This window comes from Strix aluco, chromosome 2, assembly GCF_031877795.1.
Source record: "Strix aluco isolate bStrAlu1 chromosome 2, bStrAlu1.hap1, whole genome shotgun sequence".
Classification (NCBI taxonomy): Eukaryota; Metazoa; Chordata; class Aves; order Strigiformes; family Strigidae; genus Strix; species Strix aluco.
Window position 1 is genome coordinate 71,069,616 of NC_133932.1, and position 12,421 is coordinate 71,082,036.

At 42.2% G+C, this 12,421-nt stretch overlaps 1 protein-coding gene across 1 annotated transcript; it reads right to left on the bottom strand.

Annotated features, from left to right (window-relative positions):
- Positions 1–643: 643 nt before the first annotated feature.
- Positions 644–10,985, bottom strand: LOC141919516 (coagulation factor X-like). The gene is made up of 5 exons (XM_074815247.1): positions 9,057–10,985; positions 5,612–5,743; positions 3,781–3,956; positions 2,946–3,066; positions 644–1,893 (listed from the first exon to the last, which is right to left on the bottom strand). The coding sequence occupies exons 1-5, from the start codon at positions 9,130–9,132 to the stop codon at positions 1,346–1,348; spliced, it is 1,053 nt and encodes a 350-aa protein (XP_074671348.1). The 5' UTR covers positions 9,133–10,985; the 3' UTR covers positions 644–1,345.
- Between the last annotated feature and the right edge of the window lie 1,436 nt (positions 10,986–12,421).

Below are 12,421 nucleotides of genomic sequence, written 5' to 3' on the forward strand. Positions count from 1 at the left end.
TGACCTGAGATCTGCTGTCACTCCAAGACTGAGTTCATTTAGCGGTCTTGAAGTTCAGGAGATGTGTCAGAAAAAAATGGGGGAAATTATACAAATGAAAGAGACTCCCCTGTGATTTTTCTGAGTTTTTCGTAGAGGAACAGGCCAGTAGTCATTGCAGGACAAATATAACCACCTTATTCCTTTCAAACTGATCAACACAATCCATATTAAAAATTACCCCAAAATGGTGACTTTCACACTTGCAAACTGGATATTATGAAGCCAGGGAATCAGAAAAATATTGCACACTTTATGCCAGAATATAATCTGTAACATTTCTTTTTTCCTTCTCTTCGAAAATATGTACTGACACACTTTTTAAAGTACATCACAGAGTACTTCCTGTTTCTGTAGAGACTCAAACATCTTAATATCTACTTCACCATTTTTATGGACCACTGAGCTGGCTGAAAAACAAGTCTTTTTCCCTCTGGATTGAAATAAGGCAGACAGAGGATGTCAGGTTCAGCTGATTAGAGAGTCAGGCTTTTTTTAGCCTGGAAAGATTATTTATTCTTGTAGATTTAAAAACTCTTTAGTTGGGAATAATTTAAATAACACTTTATTTAAATGATGACAAACAACAATATTGCAATTTGTAGGGTATGCAATGCATTCACTTTATTGTAGACAAAATCATGACATCAGTAACGCTGGTGAAGAAAGTATCTCAGAACGAAAGCAGGAAAATATCAGAACACCTGTGATTTTGGTGATGATGAGCAAGCCTTTCCAATTCAATGAGCTTCATCTAACAACTCATTTGATTTAGTGACATGCCCAGTTATTTAGACTTGTGTGGATACATGGGTGGTTTTCACATTTTCTGACTTTTTCTGTGTATAGGTATATAAATCTGGAAAATTAAGTAGTTTTTCCAGAGGCTTTTAAAATGCTGTCCTACTCTGATACTGTCTTACTTTGATATTATCCTAGTCTAGTTTGTTTCTAGTAAAGCATGTACTGCCACAGAAATTCTGAGTTAGTTCCAACCTTCATTGCAATGGGAGGGGGTTTATCAGCACAGGCAAAGCCTCCAAAAGACAAATTTAGGTTATCACAGCAAGAGCAGGGAAGTTCCTAAACCATTTGAAGAAATCTCATTATTGTCCAAAACCATCAAGCTCTGCTGGAAATCCAAGCCCACCTTCTGAAAACCAGGCATTAGCTCATGAAGGAATATGTCCTTCTTAAGGGAGGCACAAACTATCAGAATTTTAGTAAGCATGTTAAAAAGAAGAAAATAGTACTTAGGGATCAGATCTGATGGCTTAGACAGTAAGGTTGATTAAATGTCAAATCATTAAGAGTCCTCTGTTAAAACACTTCTTACCCAGGGTAGGAACTTTGACAAGTTGGTGTATACTCCGTACTTCCCTTGCCTTCCACACCCTTCTCCCCAGCTGATGATACCAGTAACAAAATAAGTGCCATTGTATTGGGTTACATGGGGGCCTCCTCCATCTCCTTGGCAGACATCTTTTCCATCTTTATCATAACCTGCACAGAACATGTTTTTTGTGACCGGGCTATTAAGGGCGAGCCTGCACGTGTCCCTGTCCACATAAGGGATTTGAAGCACTTTCATTCTTTTGACTGGCTTTGCACGTTCAAATGTGTTTCCAAAGCCACTGACAATTCCAAACGTCTGTTTCATCAGAATGTCTTTAATAAAGTCTTCTTCTGGAAGGCATGCTGGGACAACATCCTCAGAAAATGTGATAGGTTCTTCTAATTTGAGAAGGGCTATGTCGCTATCAAAAGTTTTTTTATCAAATTTAGGATGTGAAATTATTTTTTCCACTCTGTGCATTGCTCTACTTGGCTCTTCCTTTTCTTTGTCCACCATCCCTGTGCCAGAGTATTAAAGCAGTTGTTAATAAGACAATACCAGCAAGTCTAAGCTGCACCTCATTAAATAAAGGGACCAAAGTTCCTTGCACTTCTTATAGGCATTGTACTGTACAAATAAAATAGACCAGTCCTGATGCTGTAGCATTTTATACCCATTTTGAGGGGTTTTAGAGGGCTGCCAAAATGCCAAGCAAGTAGAAAATCAGAACTTTGCTATCAGAATAATGCTCTCAATGAAAGCTTTGATATAAAGTTTTGGGCTTCATCACAATATTCCTAATGGCACTCTTACAATATACCACCAAAAGCCTCAACACAGAAGGGTCTTGCCCCATAATTTGTAGAGCAACATAGTCAAACAGATTTAAATAGGAAATAGATATTCATTGTCTCTTAAAACTTTAACGTTCTGCATACAAAAATTTACAAGTTTATATACATTTAGTCTTTCTCAATTTGTATGAAGTTTCTTTGGGAATTAAATGGACAGACAATTGAAGTTTAGGCAAACACAATTTTTGCTTTACTGTTGTAGGCTGAGTACAATTTTTACGACTCAGAACACCATTTTTCAGTGCCTAGAACTTGTGATAAACTACTTTGTCATAAGTGACATTAATAAATAATAAATTAGAGGTTTCAAGTATGAAACAGTCTAAGGTTGGTATCTACATGCTGTCAAAACAGTTATTGCTAACATCTGAATGAGGCATCTGGAATTCTTCAAGGTTTGGCTAACAAAGGAAATTGTCTAAAGGTGTAATGTTAGACAAATTTAACTACATCAGCTCAACCTTACTTGCCTGCATACCTTCTCAGTTTATACTTGGCTTCTGTCATGTACAAAGCTTCACTAGGCCAAGCCAAGCTTACCGAAACTGTCCATTCAACAAAGTTAATATGTATTTCACTGTCAGTTGCGACAAGATAAGGCAGTGAGAAATAATGAGGGTAAGAAAAACTCTGACAGAGTTCAGTGTCTTGCATGTGGAGACTAGAACACGGGATAGTTTATTTTTGTAGTAAAGGGCAAAATGAGAAGCACTTACCCACAATAACCTGTAAGTTTTCAACCTGTTGAACACAATGAGCTCCAGAAAGTATAAAATACTCATTCAGAATTGTCCCCCCACAAAACCATTCATTGTACTCATCTGCTAGTAGAACAGCCTGCAAGAGAGAGAAGAAAAGCTAAAGCACAGAAACATATGTACAGAGAAATCCTGAACAGCTAGCTGAGATTCAAGTAGTTTTCTTAAAGTAGAGATTTTCACATGTATTTTCTGTCAAAGGCATTCTTCATTCAGAGGTGGTGAGAGTTCCACTGAGGTGTAGCCACCACAGCAGGAAACTTGTCAAGACAGACCTTTTTCCTGGCTCAAAGCAGAGTTTGTGCATTCAGTTATTTTACCAACAGTTTTTGTTTGCTATTTTTTGAACAAAATGTAGCTAATATTGTAATAGCACTGTTCCTACTTGGGTTTTTTTGTTTCACTTTAGTCTTGGCCACAACAGGAATTCAGGCTATTCTGATACCACCACACTGCAACCCAAACAACGGGGTGGCTGGCAGGGAAGGGGCCCTGTGGCTCACCCATCTCTACGTCCCGTATCTGCAACCCAACTTCTCTCCTAGCCTCCCCCTCCCAGAATTTGCTTGATGCAGAAAAGGAGGCACAACATCATTCATGGTAGGAGACCTGTGTAGAAACACAGTACTCAGGGGAGTGGAACGACCACCCAGAATGCTGACGCCAGGGGAGTCTGTCTCAAATCAAGCTAGGTCCCCTTGGCAAGCAGGGATGAGCACGATGAAGAGTAAGTGGCTGCCAGTCCTCGTGAGTGGGGTCAGGTGTTAAACATCCCAGGACAACGGTACCTTACCTGCCATGGGGACACTCTGGGTAAACTGCCAGCCTCCCCCGTGACCTCCGGATGGCTGCTTGGGGCCTCGGTGGTTTCCTCATTTTCAGGATGAGCATCTGGAATTGCTGTGGTTCCTGTGACTTTCTCTTGACCGGCTTCATGATTTCTCTGAAGCTTACCACACGGGAACTTGACTGCAAAGGCAAAATCAAAATGCTAATACTTGATGTCTGGATGGTAGTGGGACTTCGAGGCATGTGTCACATGCTGAGAGCAAGGTGTTCCTGTCCATAACACTGAGTAAACAGCTGTGAAGGCTCAGCTGCTGTTACCAGCCTTCACTTTAGCTCAGAGCTACCTTTCTTGCTGATTTAAGCCAATATATAGGATGTGGAGGACCACAGTCTTCCATCTCTGTGGGGGATGGTGCCTGCGCTGTGCCTGAAGCACCAAGCCAAGAGACATACAAGGGATAGTAACCTTCAGCAGAGCAGAAGGACAGAGAATTGCTGTTGACAACAATTTTTGTCACCGAAGTGCCATTCAACAGAGCTTGTCTGTCAGAGCCCTTGGTATAAGGGACAGTTTCATGGTCAGAAAAGTAAATCTAGCTTTGAAGATAGCTACCTACAGTGGAGGAAAATGATTTGTAGGGAAACAGGTCACTTTCAGGGAATCTACTCTTCAGGAAAATGAGAGAAAACTTGCTTACCACAAGGAAAACTCCTTGACAGCAGCCTTTTGCAATCCAGTTAGATATGCAGGTGTCCTTATCAGGGTTGGCTCTGCTAGATTTTTCAAGACATTAACAAAATCTTTGCAAATGCAAAAGGACCAGAATGCTTGAAAAATTAAAATAATTTTCCACTTCTAAAACTTGCACATTTTGAGCAAGTGGGCAAATGGGTTCAGTATTTTCAAAGTATTTAAAAGCTAAGCATCTTTCATTATTGGCATCATTATTTTTGTGTACCTGCTGTTATTAAATCTTTTGTAATTGGAAAACAGGGCTAAGTTTTCTATGCTAGGAATTATAAGCTCACGACAGCAATTTGGTATTAAATTACAAACAGCATTACAACAAATATCATCAGACAGAAAAGTAGACTAAGATTAATAATTGTTAATGTTCACTTTGAATGCAGGCAAAACTGATGGATTTAAATTCAGTCAGTAGTTATTCATGTATCTTGGTTACTATATGTTAACTGCAGAAAACCTGCCTTTAGAAGGGAATAGAACAGGTGATATTTGAGGGGAAACAAGTGAGATATAATTGCAATCACATGATGTCACTACCACTAAAATTATGAGTCCTTGTGAACTGTAGATTGTAAAAGAAGTTTCTTGGGTTCCTACTCATTTGGATCTGTAGGCATTCAGCACACCCTGGAGGCCTTGAAAATGGACACCAATTTTTGCCAATGATAAATCTAACCTGTTCCTTTCTAACAAAATCTCCTGAAGCTTGAAAGGCCCCTTTCCGCCTGTGAGAGAAGAGGAATCTGACCTCCGTTGTAACCACCAGTTTCTCATACGGCTTCATACATACCTGCTGGGGCATGGGCTTTGCAGTCCACTCCGAGAATGCACCCACTTGTACAGAACACTTCCGTGAGCTGTTTTTGCTACTGCACATCACTCACAGTTGCACAATTTGATGTTGCTTAAATTATGACCTTTAGCTAAGATTTTTATTAAATTTGTTGGCAACACCTCAAGTAAGCCATGTGAAAGGCATGAACAGTTGACATTATTCTTTATGGTGCAATGGCACATCAGCACTTCCCAAACATGGTGAAGATATGATGTGTGTCCCATAAAATGAACTTTAACTGTGGCTTCATACCTACAGGAACGCAGGTTTTGTTGTCATTGCCCAGGGCATAGCCAGCTGCACAGGAACATATGACTTCTTTGTCTTCAGTTTTGCAGAATTGCTCGCAGTTCCCGTTGTTGACCTTGCATGCATTTGGTATGACTGCAAAGGAGACAAATGTATAGGCAGGTTACAAATTCATGGTGATTCCATAAAAGCACAAGCAGCTCATAAAACCTTGCTTGCAAACACTAGTCAAACACCTCACCGTTTTGGGAAATTCTGCACAAGTCCTGCCGAAGGCATTAGTAATAACAAGAGTTGCAACTCTCATTATTTAAGAGATGGTAAACTGTCAACATTAGGTAGACCATTATTATTTTACATCTTATGCTGTGTTTCCCAGCTATAATGGCAGCTCTTTAAGGGCAAAGCAAGGGATAATCTGTACTTCCCAGAACAGCATTGTACTAAAGCAAAGATGAACATGGGTGTGGGTAAGAGGCTAAAATTACCAACAACTAAAGTATCAGTAATAAATGAAGTGTTAGACTCTTGGTAGACCCTTGCAGTATTCCTTTGCCACCTGTACATGGGTCACACTACTCACCTTAGCTCGTCCCTGGCATTGCAAGATCACAGGCAGAATGGGAGAGCTTTCCTGGCACTAACAGAGCAAGCAGAGGTAAACCAGTCCTAACAGATGCTGTCTAACCTGTTCCTACAGGTTCACAATGAGATTACACAGCTCACCCACGCAGCTTAATCCACGCCTTAACTAGCCTTATAATGTCTAAAAAAGTATTTCCTAATATCTAACCTGAGTGTCCCTCAGAGTGATGGGATCCCATTACTTCTTGTCCTAGCTGTTCATCCTCATGAAAATTCTTGCTTTTATTACATATTTTACAAATTTCCTTGGTTGTGTGTTATGGAACCAAAGGTGAAATATTTTTTTGTGTTTACTGAATTGCCTCCTATTTAAGTTGGACCACTGTTCCAGTTTCAAAAGATTGCCTTAAACTCTCATCTTGACTCATGGTAGTCCTTCCACTCTGGAATGAGCTACAAATGCAGTGAGTAAACACTCTCTTCCATCTTGCATGTCACTGTGAAAAATACCAAGTATCAGAGGTCCTCAGGCTCACCTGTGTGGAGCCCTGCACTCCATATAATCTTTCAACCAATTCACACCATTTCTCAGTCAGGTGTGCACCAAATTTAGAGTAGTTTCATCCAGACCGATGCTTCTCTTTCTGTTACAATAAAAGCGTTATATAAAATGATGTTAGAAGCCTCCCTTAATGGAGAGACCTGATATGTACTGCATCTTTAGCAGCCACCCAGCCTGTAATACTGTCCTTGAAGGAGACTGACATGATTTGCTCTTGACTAGTGCAACTCAGCAGTTTCTTTCCTCCTTATTGGACACAAGTAACCTGGTACCTTAAGGAATAAAGACTTTCTTCTCCATTGGAAACACACTAACATTCTTCTTGGTCTCTCTTCCAATATCCATATACTTAGATCAGCTCTTGATTTTCACATCATGTTTATCTTATTGTATTAATTCCTTAGCTTTTATGGTTTTATGCTAGGATGTTTGCAATTCTTTTACATGGATCTAGTTTTTTCTATACTTCCTTCTGGAGGTCAGGTCATGAAGGATCTCATGATTTTAATTAATCCTCCTGTCTTTTCCTGACCTTGGGATAGTTTGGACATATGTCTTAAACACTTAGGGGAGTGGCTCTCAACTTGTGGTCCGTGGACCCCTGGGGGGCTGTGATGTCATCACAGGGGGTCCACGAAGGCTTAAAGCAGGGGTGGGGGACGTCCAGACCAGAAACATTTGGTCTGGCCTGAGGCAAGCACTGCACCTCCTTTTTCCACAGCCCCTTCCCCTCAATGGTTCTCTCATACTTGAGCCGCCCCCGGCTCCCACCTGCCCTGACATGCTGGTATATTCGGTGCTGGTATGGTTGGTAGGACCCACTTTAACTAGGTGGTTTTTCTCTTAAGGACATTTTCTTAATCCAACAGCTCTCTTTAGGGCCACAATGGGGCTGAAATCTGCTCCTCCAAGTGGTGGCCCTGGACCCGTAAACGAAAATATATGGTGACTGAACACAGACAAACAAGGGGAGAGGTGAGAAGAATTGTAAAAACTTTTCATCAAATTTTAATGTAAAAATTAGCATCCAATTCAGAATTAGCACGTTAAAATACCATAAAATGGGCCATTTGAGCAAGAAGAGTGTTGATGCCACTATTTTAAATTCATATGGAATTACTGCAATAAAGGTATTTTAATAGGAGTGTCTGCATTAACAGATTAACTTATTTCCCCTTCTCTCCAAACCTGAAGACACTTCATGAGAAAATTTAAATAAATATTTGATGCAGTCTAGTGCTTTAAATCTTGAATTAAGTCTTGGTGGTCCATGGCCACAAAAAGTATTTAAAGGGGGTCCGTGGTGAGAGAAAGGTTGAGAACCCCTGATTAGGGTTTTTGTGGGGTTTTTTAGAAGTAGCCTGATCTTTTTCTCTTTTAAAAGATACATTAATCTTATTCTCTTGTTCTTTTTCTTTACTTCCTCCATGAACTCTGTCATTTTACTGTTACTTTTATTAAAGTCATCTACTGTCTTTGTATTGTCAGGCACTTCTGGTCTGTTGATTAAAATCAAATGTAGACGAGTGCACTCAAAATTGCTTTCTACATGTTTGTATGAGAAAATTTTTCTTGAAACATTCTGAAGACTCTCAGGGCACCCCATGTCCCACTAAGTACCTTTCCCACCTCACCTCTGGGATGTCAAAATCTCCCTCTAACTCTCAGCTCTTGGAATGTGGATGACTCAGGTGTTTGTTCAGTTGTCTCCAAACAGCCCTCTGTAATCACCAAATGACTTTTACAGCAAAACTGAACAACAAGGCATGCATCACGTCTGCAGTATGATTCACACACTTACTCTGTAGAGAAGCATCTCAGGGTCCAACCTCAAAGACAGGTGGGACGCTTCTTCAAGTGGAGATGTGATGTTTGTGTTGAGACTTAGACAAGCACAGTGTGTGATGGTGTAGGGTTCTCGTTCCCCTCTGCTCTGTTAAACCTTGTGGGGTTCATTTTGCCACCCAATAGCTTATGAATGGATAGTAAGGATTATTTAATAATCACATCTCCTGAGGACGTGAAGAATAGCAGATTGTGCTGTCAGTTTGAAAGCCCTGCATATTGACCCCATATTTTACACTGACACAAATGTTTCAGTCCAAAATGGTATTCCCCTAGTGACTCAGCCCTGGATATAATTGCACTGCAGCAGACAAATGGGAGCAAGGCGGGTGACAAAGCAAAGCTACCATGTTTTCACTCATGTCACCCTGGTCCACAAAGCACAAATAATGTCAAAAAATTACCTGCATGGTTTAGGCAAAGCAGCACAAAGCCAAGTTAAAGCAAAGGCTGTACCTGTCTGCACCATCTGAAGGAGAAGGAGGACAACGGGAAGAAGCCACATTGTCCTGCAATGACCTGCCATTGCCATCCTCCGAGCTCACCAGGCGTCTCTCACCGGTTTCTCTGCAGGGCTCTGGGACAGCTGCTAAATGAGAAACACTACAGTGCAAAGGTCGTTAACTCACGAGAAAACAAAACCTCTAAGAGCAAAGCCTGGGCTCAATGTCAGCACGGGACAATGTTCAAACAGAAAAAAGCCACTGTGCTGCACCAATGCCACCCTGATAGCTTGCAGGCACCTTGTGTTGGCAAAGGCCCTCTCTCCTGCATGGGCAGCGTGGAACTGGGTTTGCCACTGAGGCTGTGACACCTGTGTATCTCAGACTCCTCAGGAAGAGGGGAGTCCATAAACCAGGGCAGGTTCTGCCTCAGTAGAATAACATGTGGCTGCATGGTTAAACTTGGTTATGCTACCCAAATTCCAGATATCAGGCTGCCACTTGGTGATTTCCTCTGCCGGACCATGGTCTATGGCTATTCCCTTTCTCCCTGTCCACTGTGGGTGGCTCTATATCTTCAGGAAATCCTTGATGACACCTCCCCAAAAGAGCTTTACTAGCCAGGCAGCATGGAGCTAAAGTTATTGATCTGGCTGTTGCCCACGCCCCAAAGAAAGCAGAACAACCAGAGACAGAGTTTTGTGCTTCCCACAACCTGTGCAGAAGCAGGAAAGCGTCTCAGAAGTGAGGAGCAGCTCAGGGCACCAAATTTGCAGAGCTCAATAAGAGTATTGCAGAGATGTGGCCTCCCAGCTCTGGTAATGCCTTAGGAAGCAAGTAAAGCATGGAGCTAATCAGAACAAGAGAAAACAAGATAGAAAATTCAGTCTTTTTTCTGAGTAGGGCCAGTAAGGTTTTGCACAAAGTTTTGATCTCTTTTATTCCAAACCGTTGTAGTTTGAAGTGCTTCAGATAGGCTGAAATTGATTGTCGTGCTCATGGGTGAAGCCTTTGAATCCAGTGGAGCTGGTAAGCAGATATCCTGTACAGATGCAGCAAGCTAGATGGCACCTCTGGCACACACAAAATCCAGTCTCTGTCACAAGCACCAGGCCAGACCATACTTTCACAAATGCATCAATTTTCACCTTATTCTGGATTGATTTTTTTTTTTTTTTTTTTTTGGCTCACACCGCTCCATGGGGACAGCTGTTGACTGGACCTTGTGGTCTGGGGCCCCGCCTATGGAAGACAATATTGTCATGTGAGTCACCTGTGTCAGAGAGCAGTAAAGAAGAAGGAAAACCTTGCTTGTTATTACTGTGCTAGCACAGGTCACAAATGCATGACTGTAACAGTGACCCTTTGCTTGTGTTGCTCACCTGGAAACACAGAAAACAGGGACTGGCAAGACCTCCAGGATCACCCAGCCCAGCTTGCTGAGCCAACAAGGGATCAAGTTTACCTCTATTATTCTTGGCATGTTGGACAAGACTCCAGCGAAGAAGCCTTCTGAGAAATTGCTTCCAGTTGGACACTGCGCCTGCAGAAGTGTGTTTTCCTGACGTACTATAGGATACCATAATGAAGGCCAGCTTTTCCCCACTCATTCCCTAGGGCAGCCCCTGTCGTGCTGCATGCTTTACAGCTAGTTACCTCTCCTGCTCTGAAAGACTACCAACACCGGAGACTTCACTGCCCTCCAGACAAAATCTGTTACAGGGCTTTTCTAGTCACAGTGTTAGCAGGTTTTCCCTGGGATCTCCCTGAAACTTTCTTGCTGCAACTGAGATGTGTTATGTCTTTTTATCTTCACCACAGACATGAAGATCTGATTAGTTTCTACTTCTCTGCAGCTGGCTTTTGCACACATGAAGGCTATTGCTATGTTTCTCCTCAGGCTTTCTCTATTTTACTGTGAAGAAGCCTCATTTTTTCAAAGCCCAGGGCTTCATGCACAAGAGTCTCTTGCCCAGATACATCATCTTGGACTAGGCCTGAGCAATGTCCTACCTTTTTATTCTTCATATTCTACCTTTTCAAAGCTGCAAAGTGATTGTACTCTACTTAACATCCTTCCTTTCTTCCTTTTCTTCCCAGGACTGGCTTTTCCTTGAAGGCTGAGGAAGCCTGAGCACTAGAGGATAGCTTAGAGCATCTCCTTCCACTACCCATGGTAAATGTCAGCTCTTGCCAAAACCAGCAGTGTTTGCTTGCCATGAGGAGTCCTGGTATTTTAAAATCCACGTTTACTCAGCAGCTGTGTGCTGTACCTCTTTCCTGGATTTTACAAGCTGTTCAAATTTTGTTATGTGAAATTACCCCCAAATAATTAGTCTACTTAAAAAAAAGTGTCCTTTAATTCTTTCTTTTGTTGTGGGTCCTAGAGCTGGTTATGGGCTTTGGTAAGAAGCCAAGATGCAAGCAGATGTTTCACTTATGTCCTCTCAGCATGGCAGAGACACTGTTACAGAATGAGGAATGAATAAGAAGCCCTTGAGCCTTAGGCACCAGAGGCACCATGGCACAGGATGAAAGGCTCTCTAGGAACCAATTTTGTTTGTAAGACAAATAAACTCTGATTGCAAAGCCCAAGGACAAAGCCTCTCATACTCTGGAGAATAATGACACTTCTTTTCTAAGCCCAGTCATGTTGCACACACACAAACATGGACTTTCATCACCCTCTTTCATGCTCATCTGTTAAACCAGCTCTGTGTCTGCTCTCAAGGTGCTACTTGGCTAGTAAAACCCAGCTACTACCACCATTGCCAGAGGGAGGTCCTCCCCTCAGTAATCTCAACACCTATATAGTCCAGTCTGAGTTTTACTTCAGTCCTCAAGCTTCACTGAAGTAGAAGAACGCCCTTAGTATGAGTAAATCGGATTTGGGTAGCGCCTAGGCCTGAGGTTATCCCTTTGAAGAGGGATGCTTCACCCTGATGGAGCACAGGGCATGCCACCAGTGAACATGGGACAAGGGATTAGAAGGTACAAACAGGAATCCAGTGGACAGAAGTCAGGGAATTAACACTGAAGTAAGTTCACTGAGGGTTTATGCAGGTGGAGACCATCAAGCTAGGGTAACTGACCTCCAGTCCTTCCTGCCCACATTTACTGCCAACTGCAGCAATACCTTGCTGCTGTGCAGAGCTGCATTTCTAGTTTGTCAGCCTGGTTTGCTCACAGCACCTGCTGTACGAAACTAGCCAGTACCAGCTCAAACCCCAAGAGATAAGTAGGAGGTGTCTGGTGAAGTTCGGTGTTCCTCAGACAACAGGGGAACAAAACAGATTGGAGGAACCTTGGAAAGGCCATCAGGGTGGTTAGGGGCCTAAAGCACATGATGTACGGGCTGAGGGGTCTGGGTTTGTTCGG